A 22,373-nucleotide genomic window follows, 5' to 3' on the forward strand; every position below is an offset into this window, starting at 1 on the left:
TCTGAACCCACCCATAAGAGGAAACATCCTTTCCACATCCACCTTGTCAAGATTGTTCAGGATCTTATATACTTCAATCAAGACACCCTTCACTCTAAACTCCAGTGTAAACAAGCCCAGCCTGTCCAACCTATCCACATTCCATGCATCAATCTAGTAAACATCCTCTGAACCATCTCCAACATATTTACATCCTTCTTTAAATAAGGAGACCAAAACTGCACACAGTATTTGAGATGTGGTCTCACCAATGCCCTGTATAACTGAAGTATAATATCCTTACTTTTATGTTCAATTCCTCTTGGAATAAAGGACTGCACACTGTAATCATTGGAGAACTACACGCAGGCATGGAATTACATACAACAATCAAAATGTTGATTTTGCAGGTTCATTCCAAACTTTTTTATGTTAGGGATAGCAAGTAATTTAATGTTCAAAACCATGCAAAGTACTTATTACTACTGTGAAATGCATCTACTGTTGGTTAAAAAAAAATATCAAGAGTATGGTTGTTTGGTAGTACAGAACTTAAGTATTGCTTTAAAAAAATTTTTTTTGTTGAACGCCCCTACCAATCAGAGTCCACTTGCCAACTAATGAGCACTCCATTCTCATTCGTAATAATTATGTTGTTTCCCCGGCACTGGTTTTTTTTATGTGAATTGTCCATATGAGTGCAAAACAAAAAACTTTGACAAAAAAACGCCTCTTCTTCAGCAATATTCAAAAGAGTATATTTAAAGAAGCATCATATAAACCCAAGTGACACTTTTTTCTACTGTGCTGAATTATGAGTAAATCAAACATCCTGGCCAGAGTTAATGTATAGCCGTGTTTCTCAACAGTAGATGATTAAGAAAGTGGAACCTCCAATACACATAGTTCAATTATCCTCCCACCTTGATTATCCATGAGAATCTTTGTGTAACAATGAAATTAAATAATGTTCCCTTTGTTGTGTGTGTTTATCTCTATTCTTCAGTTACTGCTATATTAAACACCCAATGGTGTATTAACTTCCTGTTTAACTTTGAGATGAGCTTCAAACCTCATATTGTGATGACCATAAAGACCACCAATACCACTTGCATCACTGCTTTCACCCCTACTTCACAGCACTACCAATGAAATGCTTATCCTCGTATTTTAGCATAAAATTACAAGATAAAGCGATTAAGTGAATAGGCAAAACTATGGCAAATTGATTTCACTATAGGCAAATGTGAGGTCTTCCACTTTGGACCTAAAAAGGATAAAACAGGGTGCTTACTAAACGGTGAACAGCTAGAAACAGTGAGGGTCCAAAGAGATATGGAGGTGCAGGTACAGGTCATTAAAATGTCATGAGCAGGTATTGAAAATAATGAAAAAGGCTACTGGAATGTTGGCCTTGTTACCTAGAGGGCTAGAACATAAGGGGACAGAAATCATGCCTCAGTTATAAAAAGCCCTGGTCAGGACACACCTGGAGTATTGCGAGCAGTTCTGCACACCACACCTTTGGCAGGATATATTGGCCTTGAAGGGTCTACAGTATAAATATATCAGAATGATACTTGACCTCCAAGGGTTAAATTAGAGAGAGAGATTACAGAAACTAGGGTTAAATTTCAGAGGATTCAGAATGTGAAAGGATGATCTGATCAAAATTTTAAAGATATTTTGGGGAACAGATAGGGTAGGTTGGAAGAAACTATTTCTGATTCTTGGAGAATCTAAGACTAGGGGGCATTGTCAAAAAATTAGAGCCAGACCATCCAAGAGCGAAAGTAGGAAACACTTACTTGTACAAAATATGGTAAAAGTTTGGGACTCTCTTCTGCAAATGACAATTGATACTTGACCAACTGTTAATTTAAAAACTGAGACTGATAGGCAAGGAGTTTTCCTATGGCGGGCGGGCTGGGCAGGAATGGGCGCTGAGCCGATTGCTGCCCGCCATCAGCTCCACGCCGCCATTTTACATGGGCGGGCCTACCAATGCGGGCAAGGGAGGAGGGAGAGTTGGGGCCAGGGCACTTTCGTGCATACACGCGAAAGAGCACAGCAATATCTCTGAGGCACGGAGCTGCCTCAGGGAGATTGAATGGATATGAAAATAATTAAAGAATTGGTTTGAAAATTTATTTAAACATATCCTCTCATGTGGCTGTGTCACATGAGTGGGGACATGTTTTTATATTTATGAAAATTAATTAATTTATTTAATAAAAGCTTCAGGAAACCTCATCCTACTCATGGATGAGGTTTCCTGAAAAATGCGAAGGCCACTTGGGCTTTTCACCTGCCCACCAACCTTAAGGTTGGATGGGCAGCGTTCTCAAGTAGCTCAATTGATTTCTTAATGGCTTTTATAGGCTGTTTACATTTCAGAGGGTCCGCAGCCAACTCTGGCGCGCGCCCACCGAACGAAATATCACGATGACATGCGATGACGTCGGGACGCACGCCCAACATCATTGTGCATCATTTTATGCATCAGCGTGTTGGGCCTGGTCCCACATGCCGACTGGAAAATTCTGCCCACAGACTTTTGTTTGCTAAAGGATGGCAAATGTGGGTATATGGAGTTAGTTCACAGATCAGCCATAATTTCATTGAATGGTGGAACAGGCTTGGACAGGTTAATTGTCTACTCCTGTAACTCTGCTCCAGACTTCATTACTCCACTTGCTGGCCTCCTGAGTTCACAGAATCACAAAATAATGTAGCACAGGAGACAACGATTCAACCCATCAAGTCTGCTTGAGATCTTTTGAAGAAGAATCCAGTTAGTCCCTCTTCCCTGCTCTTTCCCCATAGCCCTGTAGTTTTTTTTCTCCTTCAAATACTTAGCTAATTCCCTTTAGGAAACCACTCCGATTTTGTGTTTACACTTTCGAAAGGATGCACTGTCCTTGAAGACATTGCAGCATAAATTTACAGTGCATTCCAAATCCTAACCACCTGTTGCATAAAAAATGCTTTTCCTCAGGTCACCTTTTGCCAGTCACCTTAAATCTGTCCCCTTCGGTTATTAGCCCTTCAGCGTTAGAAATAATTCCCCTATTTTTATTCTATCCAAACCCTTCATTCCTACATTGCAACAGTGACTACAATTCTAAACTAAAGGCTTTGGGAGGGCCTGAGGTTGAGAAAAAGGTTGCTTAAATGCAAATTCTTTCTGCTTTCTTTTCTTCATGATTCTAAGCACTTATATCATATCTCCTCTTAGCTTTCCCCAGTATTTTTCCAATTTATCCACATAATTGTAATCCCTCACCCTGAAAACCATTCCAGTAAATCTCTTTTGTACCTTCTTCAAAGCCGCTGTGTCCTTCCTAACGGACGGTGCCCAGAATTGAACTCAATAGCTGGGGTTGCACTGGTGTGATATATGCTTACAAACTGCAAGTTATCCAAAGCTTGACTGCACATAGTTTATCCTGCAATAACTTACAGCGAGAGACACCCCAAGATATTTCTGGACTGATGTACTTAATCCCACTAACATTTTAACAGCACAGTAGAGATACTTTTAAATTGATTATGTTTAAATTAAAAGTTCTTTAAAGGTCTTAGTTTGTATCACAATAAAAATGTGCTTGAATCATGTTTTAAGTTCCAAGTTTTGTAAGTTCCAAGTAATGGCTTTTAACTTTTAATAACATTGGTAATTATTATATCAATAGTTTGTCGGCAGAATAGATTTGGCATTGTAAATCGACGATGCACTGAACATTACATCATTAACACACGATAAAGGTCAGTGCTGATTTTTCTGGCGGGAGATGTGTCTAACTCACAAGAAAAATATATGTGAACAACATGCCTTCCCCAGTCAGCCGGTATGGCAAATCTGCTGATTGAGTAATTGATACAAGAAATTTGTCGAAAATGGTGCAAGAAAAATAGGGGGAAACAAGAAACTAATGCTTGCCTTGTGGCTGCAGTCAGACATTTGAAAAAGGCTAACACGTACCTGTCGGTGTTGGGCCAGAGGATACTGCACCCCTGAAGACTGTTGGTTTTGTTGCATCTTCTGCAGCAGCATCTTTTGTTGCAGCGCAATTGGCATGCTCTGTGCCCGTTGCAATGCCTGATTTTGGAGGTGACCCGTTGGTGGTGGCTGCTGCTGCTGCATTGGTGCTGAAGGCTGCTGTTGCTGAGTGTAATGCAAGACAGAAGGTTTGCTCTGGGAACCCAATATTGAAGAGATCTGACCTGACTCTGGATCAAAATGAGACAAGGGTTTAGTATTATTGTAAGAAAGTTGGTCTGGTGATGCAGAATTGGTATTCATCATGCTGCGATTTATGTTATGAGCCTGCTGCTGCTGCTGGTGAATTATCATATCCATGTGGCTAGTCTGTGCTGCAGTTGGGGTCTTGTAGAGGCAGTTATTCATGTTTTTGGCCTGACTGCTGTTGGTTGATACCCCAGTAAGCAGAGAATTTTGGGGACTGAAGGGTTGTTGGTGCAGGGAGGGACTGGGTATTTTCTCCTGGCCAAAATTTCCTGATGAAGAACCTGACTGTGGAGCAGGTGGCCAGCTAGATGACTGATTTTGCTGTTGGTGTTGGAGCATAGCGTGCTGTTGCCGGTTGTCCGCAATCTTTTTCAGCTGCTGTGCATGAGACATGTCGTGCCAATTGGACAGGGCTCTGTTTGTTGCAGAAGGTAAAGACTGCTGTGGCTGGTTTTGACTTTGAGGTGCTGATGAGATGGGTGAAGGAGTGGACATAGTTGCATTTGTCATGGAATATGGCGGCCCAGCGGAAGGAGGCCGCATTTGGGGTGACCCTACTGGTGCCTGGGTAAAACCAGGTGAGTATTCAGTTTTCACTGTTGGATTTTCCAACTGTGAGTGTGGCTTCGGTGTACCGCTCTGGTTTGGTTGGCCAAGATCCATGTTGAATGATTCTTCATTCCTAATGCTGGGGTTTAACATGTTGTCCAGATCAATATCACTCAGTGGAGGAACACCTGAAATATTTGTTAACTCATCAAATAAATCTTGCAAATCTGGATCCAGCAGCTGCATTCCTAGATCATCTTTGGGTTCGAATAACATACTGCTGCTGGAGATTTGGTTGTTTAAATTCTCAGTGCATGAAACACTCTCCACTGGCTCCTGTTTCATCTCCTTGTTGAGTGGCAAGTTGAACCCAGAACTGACATCACCACCATTGGCCTGAGTGCTTCCTATCAAGCCACTGTCTTTTCCTGAAGTTGCAGGTCCCATTGTGACCGAAACCTGCATGTTTTGGCCTTGTCCATTGCTGAGTTGATGCCCACTTTGGCCTATTGCAAGCCCACCGTCATCCACTCGTATTCTCTTAATATCCATTTGGAAAGGCCCATCTGAGATACCATTTTGTCTTTCGTTGCTGACAGGTGAACCATTTCCTTCCAGCTTTCTCTTTATAGAACCCTGCAACTAAAAGAAAGAAAATGTATTAACTTCATTTGTTAGTAACATTTCACATCATTTATCCCTCCCTAAAAAAAAAAATTGGATGCTATGAATAGATTATTTAATGCTTAAACATTAAAACCTCTAAAATCCAGGTGCTACAATTTGGCATGTTACACTGGGATCTTGCCCATTGCAATTTGAAGAGTCAGCAGGAGAACCTCTCGCCTGCCCCTCCCCCCTAGTTCTGATGGGCAGCCATGCCACCATGGTTGCATCGCCAATGTCTGCTTGCCTCATGTGGTTGTAAAATCCATCACCTGCCCATTATTGAACTTCCCCTTGGTCCCTCTTCAATCCAAACTTATACCAGCTGCTAGTGAGGGGGGGGGGGGGGGGGGGGGGGGGGGGTGGCATCTGTACCCATTTAGAAGCTGGTACATACACACACACACACTTGCAGTCTGCTTGGCTACAAAGTGTAATTAAATCACACACACAGACAGAAAAACACAACCCCCCCATAAACCTACTTTACAATAAGCCAGAAAAATATTATGAAAATTATTATACTCTCATGACACCTGTGCCAGCATCAGCACATCTTGGGCTGGGAAATGCTGCATTGTCCAGTCATTTGTAACTCTTTCGAGTACAAACCCGTTTCCATCTGTTTCAGATGAAGTTACATTGTTTCATAGTTTGCCATTGTGAGATTTGAACTCTTGATCTTGGGGTTACAAACCCAGTACCATAACCACTTGGCTATTTAGGCCAAGCTATCCAGTCATTTGTAAGAGAAGGCAGTAAGTTCAGTTGCATATGGGTTAAACATTGAATTGTGCTTCTTTGTAAGAGCACAAATTCACTAGGGCTAAGATTTCTGTTTTGAAATGTTCCAGGCAATTGAGGACCCTTATTTTTATGTTTTCAACATCATACATTTGCAAGACTTTGATATTGCAGAATTAGTTTCCAATATTTAGTGAAATAACTCTCGCCTTCTAAAGAGTGAGCCATTATAGAAGTTAGTTGATAAAATGTTTGGACAGCAATCCCAGCAGTTACAGCAGTATCCCTCCAGCATGAACCCGCTGGCACTGATCCCAAGGAAGTATGCGGGAAAGTGAGAGGGTACCTGATTTGCATGGGTTCGACAAGTATCTATGCCACTAGGAATACATTGGGGGTTCCTGCCTGCTGCCAAAAAGTCTGCTGCCTGGCTGCCATCCAGATGGACGGGGATGGGGAGGTGTGAGCCTGACTCTTGCCATCTGGAGAAAAGTTTTCTTCTGCTACTTTACCAAGGAGGCCAATATTTAACTACCTCCCTCTTCAGGGGGTCCAGATCATTTTCCCTTTTGGCATTCTGGAAGCTGACATACCTCATCTCACCTGCCTTCTAACCTTATAATGTGTCCCAATGAGGGATGTGCAAACTCACAGCACACAGTAAATGCTCTACACTTACAAGGCTGATCGGGAAAGAACTCCCAGCATAGGCAAGACTCAAGCATATTTAGCTGTCCACACATTTCTGGCTGCAGGAGTTATAGTGAGGCTTTTGGAATGGTCAGGTAACTGAACCTCATTTGTTTCTAAACAATTACAATATATGCAACATTCAGATTACAAGTGGGCTCTGGATTATAAAAGCCATGTAGAAAATGTGCTAATCCTTTATCCTTTTTAGCAAGTCTTTCTTTTTGAAACAGTTTATCCAATCTGTCAGGAAATAATACCAACAAGGGAATCACAAACCAGCAAGAATTAGATACACATCATAGAAGCCTCCAGATAATAAAGCAAACATTTCAACAATCAAACAACTTTTTATTCTATGCTTTTTGCAATTATCAGTATCTTGTAGTAACTGGATTTGGGGAAAGAACTACCTACAGGATTTTAAATTGAATATTTTTTTTTTATTTCCTGTCAGTCTTTAACTAGTGCTATCCTGAAAGCTTTTGGGTTTAACAATACATACAAAACTAACTTCATTACTGAAACCAAACATTGCACGAGCAAGTTATGTAATATTTAAGCAAATAATTTCAGATTTGCATAAGTGATTGGCAAAGTGTTAACAGCAGCTCTCCCATTATAGGTTTTACTGCAGCTACCTCTGCTCTCTCAACCCACCCCCAGATGAAACAACTCTAATATCTGCTACAATTTGCATTGACTGAGCATTTGGAAATATGTGCTGAATGGGAAGAAATCTGAAGTTGGAGCTAGCAAAAGAAAGTTGCAAAACAGTATCATTAATTTGTCATGGTAATTGAGAAACAGTTGACTATAAATGAAAACGAAAACCAAGCCAGCAGGTCTCTTTAATGTAACTATACAATAATATTTTATTTATGTGCAAACCACAGCATACAACAGGGTGCACACATGGGCATGCCCTATGGGCAGAATTTTACGACAGCAGGATTTTACGTTCCCGCTGTCGTCAATGGGATTTATAATGGCCCACCATATTTTACAGTCCCAGCCCCGCCAAAACGGGGCTGTAAAATTCTGCTTATAAAGTGGGGCCAAACATCCATGGCCTTTCTACCACACTCCTATTATAATGTCCAGATTGGGCCTGTGCTGGATTGCGAGCAAACCATGCCACCTATCACAGACACATCTGTCCATAATAACTACTAGGAGTGACCAGCATACCATCTTTGTGAAGTCGAAGTTTCCTTCGTGTACTGTACACTATCAACATGTTAGGTCGTATAGACTAAGGATAGATCTAGCATAGAAGAGGTGCTGTGGACCATCAGCAGCAGCAGAAATGCATACCACTACAATCTGTAATCTCATTGTTCAACATACTGCTTATTTCTCCATCACTGGAGATGGAGACTAACAACTCCATTTCGATGGGGATTGCAGGAGGGAGCAATATCAGAATAGCTTCATCAACCCATAGAAAGTACAGCACAGGTTACCTGTATGCTAAACACTAAAAGCTATAGGCTATAAGACAAGAGTTAACTAGTCCCACAACCAATAGATCAAAGTAAAGTATGCTAGCTCTACCATACTGCTCTGCCACACCCAGCTGAGAATGGTGGTGGACAATCAGGCAACTAATTAGGCCCCACCAATACCTTAATCACAATGAATCCTCACACTTGACAGCAAGGTACAATGCTTAAGTTTTGCACAGTCTTCAATTTAAAATGTCCAATTCACAATCTGACTCAGCCCACGACCAGGATCCCAGCATCACAGGTGCTAGTAACCAGGAAATTCCAGCAGTATGATATTAAGAAGCAGTAGAGTGCATTAGAAGCAGCACAGGCTGTAATATTGAAGACACGTGCACTAGGGAAAACTGCTCCCCTAGCCAGACAAATTGCAGCACTTACAGAGATGAGAATTTTTATAGTAGTAGGGACGGTTAGTGAACAATATACAATTCAAAACTTCATATTGATTAGAGGGGGAGTATTGCGATGCTTCATGTTTCTATTTTAGAAACAAAAATTGCTTGGTACCATAATTTAATAAACAACATTTTGGATACATATGCTGAAGTGTAGATAGTTAATATCATCAGAAGAACCGACTGGGAAGAATAACAAACGAAGAGCTCAAAATATGAAGTTAGAGCTAGCAAAACAGAAGGTGCTTGAATTAACATAGTTAAAGTGATTCAATCATTGGCTTAATAATTGCATCTTCACTCATGTTAATTAAGTCCGCTATTTCTTCCAAAAAGCTCAAATTTAAATGCAATACTCACAAACAAAGTGTTCACATTGTAATATGTAACAAAACAGGAGGATATTAAAATTGATCATCATTCTTTGAAATAGCCTGACTTGTAAATAATAGGTTGGATTTTGGCTACTGAGGTGGGTAGCCGGGGTTGGGATATTACCCAACTCGCTGGACCCGAGTCGTCTCATTGAAAAGTGCCTTGATGCACACAATATTTGCTCGGGGTGAGGGAATGGCAGGATGGAGTTGGGCCTGCAGAGTCGGCGGCCATGAGGGCAAGTGCAAAGGCAGGCTGGTTAGAAGGCCCACCTTGGTTCTCTGTGATTTAGTCCAAGCTGTGTTAGAAGATTTTAGGCCCTTTAGCCTTCACCTCTCATACTCCCTCTCACTTCCCCCACCACTCCCATGGCCCCTTATATCTTCCATGCCAACTCATGTCCTCCAACCACCCCCAATGGCCCCTTATACTCTCCATACCAACTCAATCCCAACTCCCATGCTCCACAACAACCTCTCTTGGCCCCTCACATTCTCCATGCCAACTCATGCCTCTTCCATACCCATTCACCCACTACGCATATGTACATAACCAATGAGCCATATAATAACAATGGCAAGCATGGAACTGCTGAGAGAAATAAAACACCCATTCACAAATATTCTTTTGGAAAAAAATGCTTTCCTACAACCCTAAAAAAGTGTCAGTGAGACAGGCCATTGAAGTATCGATAACAGAGGCTTCAAACACCTCACACCTCTTAATCTTGTACAAATAAACATTGAGACATTTGGCAAAAAAGACGACAGAAAGGACAAATTATAACCACTTAAAGTTGTCAATCAAGCAAAGTCAACAAGTTACTTCAGTTGTCCAAATGGACAATGCTGCACTAATGGTTTTTTGGGTCTGGGATCACAGTCAAGCTTGCTTACTGTACTGTAGGCCAAGTACCATCTGTTCACCACTGCTGGCAAAAGCTTCAGCTATCATGTGCAGCATTGTAATTTTTTTCTAAACCTCTCCAGTTTCTTCAGTCCATCATTTTCACCATATATTCGGTTAGCATAATTCTACCACTAACTCTGTTCAAAGTCTATTCACTCCCCACATGTTGTCTAATTTTGAAATAGTTTGGAACATTTGTATGTTAAAGATCTCATCATTTTGGCAGAAGATCAGCAGAAACCCCATTTAATTGCTTATCTGTGGTTTACATGGAAGATACAGTCGCTGATCGGGAGAATCCAAGAGGTAAATCCTGGCACCCCTCTTTCAATAAGAATTTCCTCCATTGGAAAATAAACATGTTAGACTAAAACACTTTTGCAGAATGGATAATTTTGCAATAGGAATTAAAGTCAAATTGCTAGACTGTACACAGCTACCTAGCTTATGCCAGACAATAATAGTAATGGACAGCATAAGTCTATAAAACTTCAGCATGGGTTATTCTAATGCAACAGATGCTTTTATTGAAAATACTTTGATTAGTTAGCTTTGCTGTCGATATATTTGATTTTGTCTTCACTAAAAACTATTTGAAAAGGACACTTGAGGCTTCTGATTGGCACAGTGGGTAAACCAGCAATATAGACCTGGAGAGTTCCAAGTTTGATCATTAATTAGATAATTTTAGTCAAGGGTTTGTTGGGTACCAATTTTAGCCTCAGATACTTCTGGATGCCTTTGGACAAACCACAAGAAATAGGAGTATGGGTAGGCCATTCTGCCCTGAAGTCTGCTTCATCATTCAATAAAATCATGGCTGATTTTCTACCTCAACTCCAACTTCCCACCCAATCCCCTATCCCTTGATTCCCTTAGGTCCAAAAATCTACTTATCTATCTCAGCCTCGAATATACTGAATGATTAAGCATTCCACAGCCAGCTGGGGTAGAAATCCAAAGATTCACAACACTCTATGAGTGAAAAATTCTCTATATCTCAGTCTGAAATGGCTGATCCCTCATCCTGAGAATTTTTAAAATCCATTCACAGGATGTGGGCGTCGCTGACTAGGCAGCATTTATTGCTCATCCCTAATTGCCCTTGAGGAGGTGGTGGTGAGCTGCTTTCTTGAACCACTGCAATCCATGTGGAGTAGACACACCCACAGTGCTGTTAGGGAGGGAGTTTCAGGATGTTGACCCAGCGACAGTGAACGAACAGCAATATATTTCCAAGTCAGGATGGTGAGTGGCTTGGAGAGGAACTTCCAGGTGGTGGCGCTCCCATGTGCCTGATGCCCTTGTCCCGCTAGATGGTAGCGCGCCCTAGATCTAAACTTTCCAGTCAGGGGAAACATCTTCTCAGCTCTACCCTGGCAAACCCTCTCAGAAGATTTAATGTTTCAATGAGATCACATCTCATTTTTATAAACTTCAGCGAGGACAGACCCATCCTTGTCAATCTCTCCACATGGGTCAACCTTCTCATCTCAAGAAAGAAATTGGTCGTTTGTTGCACTCTGTCTAAGGCAAGTAAATCTTCCTTTGATATGGAGGCCAAAACTGTACACTGCACTCCAGATGTGGTCTCACCAAAGTCTCCTGTATAATTGAAGCAAGACTTGTGGTTCAACACCATTGTAATAAAGGCTAACATAATGTTTGCTTTCCTAATTGCTTACTGTACCTGGAAGTCAATTTTCTGTTTTTCCCTCTAAACACCAACATTTAATAATTTCTCACCATTTAAAAAATATTGTGTCCTTCTATTCTTTCTGCCAAAGTGAATAACCTCATACTTCCCCATATTATATTCAAGCTGCCATCTTCTTACCTACCCTCTTAACCTTTGGCTGCTCCTCACAACTTATTTTCCCACCTAGCTTTTTAATGTCAGCAAACATGGATGCAGTACACTTTGTCCCTTCTATCAGAATAATTAATATAAATAGCTGAGCACTAATCCTTGTGGCACTTTATTAGCATCAGCCTACCAACCTGTAAATGATCCATTTATTCCTACTCTGTTTTCTGTCCTTTAGCCAATCCTCTATCCTTGCTAATATATTACCCTATTCCAAGATCCTTCATCTTGTATAACAATCTTTAGTGTGCACCTTACTGAATGCCTTTAATATCCCCAATATACTTCCATTCACAGGCTCCCTTTTATCTACACTGCTAATTGCATCCTCAAAAAATTCTAACAATTTGTCAAGATATGATTTGCCTTTCCTGCCCTGCCTCATTATATTATGATTGTCTAAGTGTTAAGTTAACACTTACTTAATAATGAATTCCAGCAATTTCCTGCTGACTTGATCTTAGGCTAACTGGCCTTTAGTTCCCTATTTTCTGTCTCTCTGCCTTCTTTCTTGAATGGTGGGGTTACATTTGTTACCTTCAAATCCACTTTTCAGAATTTAGGATATTTTGGAAGATAATAACCAGTGTATCCACTATCTCTGCAACCACCTCTTTTGGAACTGTAGGATGTAGGCCATCAGGTCCAGGAGATTTGATGGCTTTTAGTTCCATTAATTTCTCCAGTACTTATTATTTATTAATATTAATTGCTTTTAATTTCTCATTCTCATTGGATCCTTGGTTTCTCTACTGTTTTGCATTTTTTGTGTGTTTTCTGATTTGGAGACAGACACAAGAGCCAGGATTTTCAACTGCCCGTGAGGTCAGAAAGGCTGCGATTTGAAAATCCCACTGCCTCCGGAACATGATGCCGCTTTCAAAGGGAAGAAGGGGGAGTGGGGAGCAGACGGGTGTTCCACTCACCTCCAATTAATGACCTATTGAACTTCTTGAGGAGATTGTTAACAGGTTGGGGAATATGTGAAAGATATTTTCAAAGTTGAAGTTGCCAAACCTGAACAGTCTGGTTAGCGCACAGTTGTCGTGTTCAAAGTGGGCGGCAGTTAAAGTTTTTCTTTTGGCAGTTAAAGTTTCTCTTATGGAAAAATTTGGAGTATGCACTTTACATTGCATTTGGTTGTTCGGCCACTTTTGTGCTTGGTAAGGTTGCTGGCCCTCTGAGGTGCAGCCTGCTCTCTTCTATAAGACAGTGGCAAACTTCATCAAGCTCCTGCCTCCTGGTTACGTTCAGTGCCTACATCCTACTCAATGGTTAGGCTCAAAAGAATATACACCTGGGCAAGAGTTAGATGGCTAGCAGAGCCTGACAGACTACACTCTTCTCTAAGTGTTGACGTTTCGAGTCCTCATGACCCTCCTTCGAAGGGTCATGAGGACTCAAAACGTCAACTCTTTTCTTCTCCGCCGATGCTGCCAGACGTGCTGAGTTTTTCCAGGTAATTCTGTTTTTGTTTTGGATTTCCAGCATCTGCAATTTTTTTGTTTTTATCTCTACTCTAAGTGATTGCCTTCAAGAGAGGTGACACAACAGCAGAGAAACTGGGGCTGGGGGGTGGTGGTGGGGTGGTGTGTGGGGCAAAAATGAGCAGACTGCTCTTTTGCAACAGATATTCATAAAAATAAATTGTTGCTTCAGACTAAACATAAGCCATGGTAGATTTAGGCAGACACACCTGAACAGGCAAAACACAAGAAGCCAGACTTTTGCTTTGTTTTATTAAAGATTTATACAAGATAACCCAGTTTAGTTTGAAAGCTTGTTTGTAATGAATTCACTGCCCAAGGGCATGCAACAGACTCTACACAGCACAGGAGAGAAAGCAAATACAATATGAGTCAGCATGGTGCAGTCTTCAATGTCTTAGAATTCATGAGTTCAACACTGCTGTCATTTCATAATGATGTTCAATCTTTTGTTTAAAATTTGTAAAGCTAGAAGCTGACTGCACATTGACAGGGAGTAAATTGTACTGACCTGAATATTAAACATTGCATTACAGTGCTGAGAGTACTAAACTGGTGCAGACTACAACAGTCTTCTTTCTTTTCCTTCTAGCATTGTTCTGTTGCAGTTTGACAATGGCTACAAGGGTGGCATGCTGGGGCTGGGCATTCAAGTACCAATGCACAGCATGCCATAGCAGAATAACACAGCTTCAATCTGAACTGATCTGAGCTGTGCTGCACAGAGATGTTAGACCTTGATGCAATATCTTTCTGGAGGAAGGAAGAGAAAATTGGCTGGAGAATCCTCACCGCATTATTTTTCTGTAACCCCGGTGGTGGTTTGAGAACAGGTTGAAGTTGAAGGGTGGGCCTGCCAAGATCAGAAAACAGGTAATCTTTTTGGGGAGGGAGGATACTTTTGTTTCATTAACCAGGATCACGATGGGGGGGGGGAACTTGTTTGACAGAGATGGAAAATGAATTAGCGTCATCAGTGGGATAATTACCAGACTCAAAGACAGCCTGCCCCTGTTAAAGGGGAACTGCACAAAAGTGAATTGCAGCAGGAGCAGCTGTAACAAGTTTAGGAAGCCTTAGTTGGAAGGTAAAGGGCAGCAAGTGGAACAACAGGCCAGAGAAAGGGCTCCCAGGTTTTCGGACACAGCGCTGGAAAGATGAAGATGGAAGAAAGGGGAAGTGTCATGTTTGTCACAGTGGGCCAGGAGGCCTTCAAAACTTGCCCTGAGAAGGGAATGGAGCAGGCAGCCAGGGAGGTCAGACCTCCAAATCTGGCTGCAGCACTGAAAAAAGTTCAATGACCTCACGTGGGTGATCGAGGTCAGTGCATGCATCTTCAAACCTACCCACCACACCAACAGTTTCTCATACTCCTCATTATTATCCCATCAACAATGAGAACTCACTCCTTTTATTTAGATACTTCACTTCGAGCTCACACACTTACAACTGCTGCCAGCCTCACATCCACTTCTCGCTGTTTCCACATACCTCCAGCTATTCAGCTATATAGGCACATCACCCAAACACATGCAACACAACCATTGACGTTCTTCACCTTCCCTTGTAGGACAAACTGGTCTATACCCTCAGGGACCCACAGATAACCTGGGATGCCTGTATCACTTCCACCCTCTGGAGGAAATGATGCTCCAAATAATGGGGTCAGACATAACTGAGGCCATTGGATCTGGAGTCACTGAGAACAATCAGGGTGATGTTATGTTACTGTCTAGCTCCCCTTCTCAAATCTCACCTCGGCCTGATCCTGCTATCCGGCATAATGTACAATGCAGTTAGTATGACCATGGACATCTTGCTTTCCATCCCAACCCCCTTTCCCTCAGCCCAACCCGCCCTCCCCTTTCTACATTTGTTTTTTTTATACGCAAGAACTGCCAACTAATGTATCTTCACTATGAAGGGCTACACCAGATAAAGTAGCACTGTGGCTTCGTCTGACACTTGTAGCCACCAGCTTGGGTGTGGACACTGCGCGAACTTTAGAGATTAGTACAGAATTGGCACCAGCACATGGTGAGTCACTGGGTACAAAAAGATGCAGCAAGCCCAAGGGGAAGGAATGGTTTGTGTATCAGTTTTTCAGACAGTGAAATCGCAGACTGTTTCAGCAGCAGAGGGCTCAGGTGAGAATTTAATGGAACAGCACTTTGGAGAACACTGATGGGCATGCATAGCAGGATGTTTAGAACATTGGCAGGCATGACACAGCGTCTCTTGCCATGTCAAGGAGCATGGAGGATATCTGGCTCCAAATTTACACAGGGTTTTGAGCAGAGCTTGGGGCCCATCCTTTCCACCATGGCAGTCAACTCCATGACAGCATTTGTGGAGATAGGCGCCATGCAACGTCTGGTGAGCAATGTCTCAGCTTCCATTACAGTACAAGAAGAAGCCTTCCAATGCCTCAGTGTTGCAGTGGAAGCTCAGACTGATGTCATGCAAGCCCAGCTTGGTGCCATGCACTGCTGTCGTCATGATACAGGTACCAACGCCCAAAGGAGCATTCAGGCTCTCACATCAGCTCGGCTATCTGTGCTCCAACAGATTACTAGGATAGCTAAGGTGCTGTCCTATGGGGCTGCCAGTGGCTCTATGGTGCAATACCCTGTTATGCTCTCTCAGGGTGACAGCATTTCTGCTCACATCACTACCACTCCACCACTGTCCTTGCTGTTGCCTCCAGCAAGAACTTTTGATGAAAGATCACACATCTGAAACTATGACTCTGTTTCTCATTCCACAGAGGATGCCTGATCTGCTGAGTGTTTCCAGCGTTTTCTGTTCTTATTTCAAATTTCCAGCATCTGCAGAATTTTGCTTTTGTGTCACCTGAAAGCTGGATGGTTAGGCCTTTAAATAGCATTAATGAAGAGGCCATCATCCAGCTGAATGCAAGTTCAGCTGGGAGTGATTAAGATAGGGTATTAACTGGATCCACATGGACCAAAATGGCAGATTATGTGCCAAACCAGCATTAGAGGCTTTTTGACATCACATTCCTCCAGCTCTGCACACTTCCAGTGCACACAAGGCATTCTTGCTGACGTTTTTCAGTTTCATGCTTCTGTAGTGCTGGCACCAGTGGTGCAATGGACCCCAATTTTGCAACCAATGTGCTTTCTAGCTGGGATTATTGGTTTTCTCTTTCTCCTTTCAAATTCAGGACATTAGGCCAATTATAACACCATAATACAACTTAACACCATAATACCACACCAACTGAGATCTGAAAACTCAACAGTGACTTCTAATCTGATGCACTCCTGCCCGAGTCAGCTCAATGATCCACTGGGAAAACTGAATGCCTCCGGTTCCTCTCTTCCAATTTTCTCTGCTCCTCTCCAAAAATCTGCCAACTTTTGTTGGAGTGCATTATCCAAAGGTACAATCTTCAAATGCAAAGCTAAACAACTGAGGGCGCAATTGTCCGTACCTGCTGGTGTCGGGCGTGCTTGGTAGCATGAGTGGACAAAGTGGTGAGAGGGCCAAATATCAGTTTCATGCCATTGTGAAACCAGTTTGCGATCGTCCACTCAGCCCGTCGATGGCGGGCCGTGTTTCCTGCCATCAGGTGTCAGGAGCCTCATGGTAATACATCTGCATATCTTTATAAGGCTAGCTCGCTGGACACATTCCCCCACCCCCAGAATCACAGCATTGTGGGCAGGTCTCTACCTACCAGACCAGCCGTAAGGTGGGGGTCATTTTGAATGGCAACAGGGCTAGGGCTTGTTTGGGGAAGGGGGAGGAGTGGCCTCAGGCAAAGGAAGAGGCTGCAGGGTGATGGCTGTACTGAGGAAGGGGGTATCCCAGGGTTTGTGTGGGGCACATGTTGATCTGTGCAAGTTGGCTCAAGATGGTGGGGGCTGAAGAGACAGTCTTCAGAGCAGATGAGGCCAGGTGGAGATGTGAGGGTGTGTGTGAAAGAATGAGTGGTGATGTCCCTTGAGCTGGCAATGAGTGAGATGCCAGTAAATGTGTGATGGGCTTGAGTGTGTGAGTTTAGAGTGCTGAGATGGTTGACTTACCCTGGCGGCATGGATGAGATCATTCATCCTCTATCTGCATTGGATGGCCAACCTCTTCTGTGCGGCACTGGCCCTGATCACCACTGCATTCATCTACCAAGCCGGAGTGGTAATGTTGCTGCCCCTCCTACAGCCAGAGTGGGAGAAGAGGACATCACGGCGAGCCTCCACGGCATCCAAAAGTCGCTCGAGGGACGCATCATGAAATCTGGGCGCTGCAGTCTTCTTGCCTTTGGGGGCCATGTCTTATTTGCAGCAGTCTTGAGCTGGAAGCATAGAGGTGTGTGCACGGCTGTACTTTAATGTGGCACCCAGCGTGATGAAGCAGCGAGGTGTCGGCGTGGTGGGCAAATCAAAGCCTGCCTGCCATCGAAATAGCAAATTTCCCGGGAATGCATAATTAATGCAGCAGGTTTGGGATGATATGGTTGAGAAGCCACCATTGCACGTAGTGGGTAAAATGTCATTTCTCCTGCATGCTACTGCACTTAGTGCATATCTGGGACGATTCCGCCCTGAATGTTGAGCTGGGGTCTCAAGTGCATCCAACTGTCTTGCCTGACGTTTACACATCTGGGCCCTTGTGTTGAACTCCTACTGTAACTCATGAATGGAGCAGTAAACCCCCCAAAAATGGGCCTGGAGCCAGGTACACTGGGGAGAAAATTAGGTAAGACCTGAAAATGATTAACCCCTGATTAACCCGTTTACATTCATTGTGGTGCAAGTAGCATAAAAACTTTGTGCTGCCTGCTAATTTAAAAGATAGTAGCCTGCAGCCCAGGACTAAACATGCTGTTGAGCGGCTGCATGCCTTAGCAGGGGTCCCAAGTTCATGTGATGCTAGCACCAATTAAAGCTAGAATGCACTACTTAATACTAGCCTGTATCTCTTAAAGGGAAGGTGCATTCTGGCTGGAGCAGGTGCTGGAAGTGATTGAGAAAGAGTGTTTGACTTCCAAGATGAGTGAATATGTTGCAAGAGGGCAGAGGGCATGCTCCAAGGTTCTCTGATGCAGCACTGGATACCTTAGTGCAGAAGGTCGACAGGCAGAGATATATCCTCTATTCACAGGTTCTCAGGGGGCCATCCAGCCAGACACAGAGACAGTGCAAGCATATAACCATCGCAGTCAATGCCAGTAGTGTAGCCCTGAGGACCTGGACACAGTGCTGCAAGAAGTTCAATGACCTCACAAGTGGTAAAAATCAGTAATTGAATCTTCAAAGGCCATATCCTTACAAATGAACCACTAGCCTTACAGTTTTCATGCACCATTCCCCTCTTCACTCACCTACCATAACTATGACTCCCACTTCACATTAGCAGCATCACCTGACCCTCACACACATACCACTATTACATGCCTTACAACTTGCGCACACTACCAGCTGTCCAAGAGTGATAGCCAGATTACCTAAGCACATTGCGTCACACTCACTGACACACTTCCTTCTCCCTTGAAGAGCATAGCACTACATAATCAGAAGCAGCAGCATCTAACAGGCAGAGAATAGGCACAGCTGTGTGGCCTCACCCTGACGAAGGAGATGGTGTTCACCATCATTAGAGTAGCCCGCTGAAACCATTGAACATGATGGAATGTCCCTACATAACCACAACCAACTTGCCACAGTCTTATGTGATTGACAAGCTTCAGGTAATATAAGGTTGCACCTTCCACTTTCTCCTGCTCCCTCACCACGACCCAAAATCCTGTGCCTTTCTCCTTTCAAGAACTGCCACCTGGCCTGGCAGTAGTTTGGTAGCTTGACATCCAAGAGACTGATGATAATGAAACATTGTCACTCGATCTCACACTCACAACCACCAGCTCAGATACCAGAACTGCACGTATTTGAGAGGGTAACATAGAGATAGGATCTAAATATGGTGAGTCACTGGGCATGAGTAACGGGCAGCTAGTGAGGGAGCAAGGTGTTGCGTAAGTGCCACCTCTCCGGAGGGCAAGGTCACACGCTAAATATGCTCCAGAGGAATCAGATGAAAACTTTGATGCGGTATGCACAATGAAATGCTTGGAACATTGGCAGACCGGCAAAAAAGCCTACTGTTACAGGAGAGTCCAGCATTAACTTGGCAAAGAACTTTGTGCAGATCTTGGAGCCCATCCTCTCCAGCAATGGAAGTGGTGGCCAACTCCAGGAAAACACTTGCGTACCCAACAATGAAGCAGTGTCTGATGGCCAATATCTCAGTTTCCAATGCAGCCCCAGCAGCATCCACACAATGAATAAGTGCTGTGAAGTTATGCAATCTCAGAATATTGTCATACTGAATCCTTGGAATCTTTGATTGCCTCAAACATGCCACTCCCACATCAGGGGAGCTGGGTTTCCTGATGAGTTCTTGCATCCCCAACCTCAGTGAGACCTGCATGAGTGGGTGTAAGATTGGAGCCCACAGTAAGATTCAGCATAATCTTAGGCATACTGGCTTCCCCAGTAGGGGCATAAATATACCCTACCACACTTGCTGTTTTTCTGACGTCCCAAAGAACTAATGGAAAAATTGTTTCTTGGGATGGGTCAAGGGACCAGGGAACAACTAATAGAGTCTCTGGCCTGTGAGGTCTGTTTGGCGACAATATGCAGCATTGGGTCAATGTTGGAGGGCAGCAGCAGGTGTGATTTATGTGTAACTAATGTAGTCACACCTTTGCAAATTCAGTCCGAAACTTTTTTCAGTGGGGCTCTGCCAATGGAACATGACCAGGAGTGGTAACCCCAGGTGGTTTTTCCTCCTTTACCCAGAAATGCTGAGGCTAACTTCTGTGGGTTTCATTAACACAGACAAGCGATTGTACTTGAGACTGTCTGAGAAGGTCTGCAAGGTGTTGTATGATGCTGGCCATTGCAATGAGGGAGCTGTATGCTAATTTTTCGAGGAATTAATTGACATGGCATGTTTTTTTGCTGTGAGTTTGTTCTACATAGCCATCACTCTAGGAAAACATGGTTCTTCTAATCACTAATTTTTCTTGAGGATTATTGGTTGCATTTTCAGTTCATTCAATTGTACACACACTCCAAGGTAAGAGGCCTGCTTACATCTACAATTCTCATGCCAATCATCATTTTATGGGCTCTCGCTTTTCCAAACTTCTCCAGTAAAATAAATGTAGTTCTGTGAACTGACCTGTCTAACTTTGATCCCAAAATGCTACATTCATCCTTGATCTCCTTTTCTCCAACACATCACTACATTTTGTAAGGTAGGGATTACAAAAATGCACATCATATTCGATCATGAAGTAATGAGAAAAAGATGCTGAAGGTGATGGGAATTCTTAGCAACTTGAATTTTTAAAAATCCTCCATAAAAAACTCTCTCTGTAAATGGAATAAAACTGTTGAACTTGTGTCAGAGACTCGAATCTTAAAGCAGCATTTGATTCAGCATATTTGTTCCCATCTGGTCAGGTAGACCAGTGCCATGTTCATGTGCATATAGATTACACCTCAGCTTGATTTATTCCATTTGAAAAGAATATACTCTGTATGCAAGTTAATATAATAGTTATTTAAATTCTTGTATTTGTCCCACAACTAGGCAAATCATGGTTAGAAAACACAATCCTCCCAGAGCTTGAACTCGCACTGAAAGTCAATCTGTGCCTGTGGGAACATTCTCACATATAAATAATTTGACAAAGGAAAGAAGTGGCAGTAAATAAAGAATGCAAGGATAAGAGGCAGGGAGAACAGATTGAAAAAAGAGAAAATCGACACTAGAATAAAGTGCTAGAGGATATAAAGTAATAAGGAAGGTGAAGGGGGAGAAATTGAGATTACATAAAAAGAAAAATGTGAGGAAAATGAAAGTTAAGTCTGGTTTGAAATCCTAAAATAACTATCTACAAACATTATAGTTAGGGTATTGAAGGCCGACTGATGGGATCATGGAGTGGTGGAATGTGAGCTTGTGCACATGATTCCCAACACTACTGAGTTCCTGAATAAATTACAATGAGGAATCTAGGATCTTCCCCATGTAGAATCCTTACATGCTCTCATCCATGTTCTAGGGAAAGCCCTGGAACAGGTCACTTGCCTGCCCACTCTCATGAATGCATGACTCTATTAACCAGAAATACAGCACTCTTCTCCAAAGGATATTTACAAAGCTCTTTAAAAAGAAACATTCAATTTAAAATGGGGCAATGATCAGGGGAACGAATTGAGACTAATATAACTGTAATGTGAACAGAATCCAAGCCAGCTGATGAAGTCAAAATCAAGACACAGAGCTTTTCTTTACTGAATGTATTGACTTTGTTCAGTCTCACAGCTCTCTTCTCATACCCAGTGTCCCATCTATCCCCTTTTCATATGTGCTCAAAATTCTTAAACGATGCTCTTCACCTGTGCATTTTAACAATATAATTAACATATCGTTAATGTGTAATCCACTCAATTGAATTGGATTTCACCTCTTTTTGCACTGATTGTGCACATCAGTAGCTGGTTCAATTAAAAGGTGACAGTAGGCAGGAACAGATAGAAGTGTGTCATCAACATAAAGTTTGCAGGAATCTAATCAAAATAACCAGGATCTCATAAATGCAACTTTGACACCAGAATTCAGACATTCTTGCAAAAGAGATTTTAACTTGATAAGTTTCCCAATGGATCAGTATGTTCTTATGCCAGAGAAAGCAGAATGGATCTGTGTTTTATCCCTGACCTGTGCTCTTGTGAGTTGACCTCATACAGTATAGGCATGGGGTGTATTTGGCTGCAACAGGGAAACTGAGACAGGATACCTAATTTCTGTTGAAAAGTTTGTACTAGGGATTCTAGGTAAAGACAGAATCTGGCTCAGGTGTGATGCTCCCCACTGTCAAAAAAAATCTAACAGTCCTCATTATTTTGA

At 42.7% G+C, this 22,373-nt stretch overlaps 1 protein-coding gene across 1 annotated transcript in view; it reads right to left on the reverse strand.

Annotated features, from left to right (window-relative positions):
- The window catches only part of zmp:0000001236 (mastermind-like protein 2), a 416,718-nt gene that overhangs the window by 108,993 nt on the left and 285,352 nt on the right, over positions 1-22,373 (reverse strand). The window contains exon 2 of the mRNA XM_041199671.1: positions 3,965-5,422. Within this exon, the coding sequence (XP_041055605.1) occupies positions 3,965-5,422 (1,458 nt within the window). The remainder of the gene's footprint in view (positions 1-3,964; positions 5,423-22,373) is intronic.

This window comes from Carcharodon carcharias, chromosome 11 (assembly GCF_017639515.1).
Source record: "Carcharodon carcharias isolate sCarCar2 chromosome 11, sCarCar2.pri, whole genome shotgun sequence".
Classification (NCBI taxonomy): domain Eukaryota; kingdom Metazoa; phylum Chordata; class Chondrichthyes; order Lamniformes; family Lamnidae; genus Carcharodon; species Carcharodon carcharias.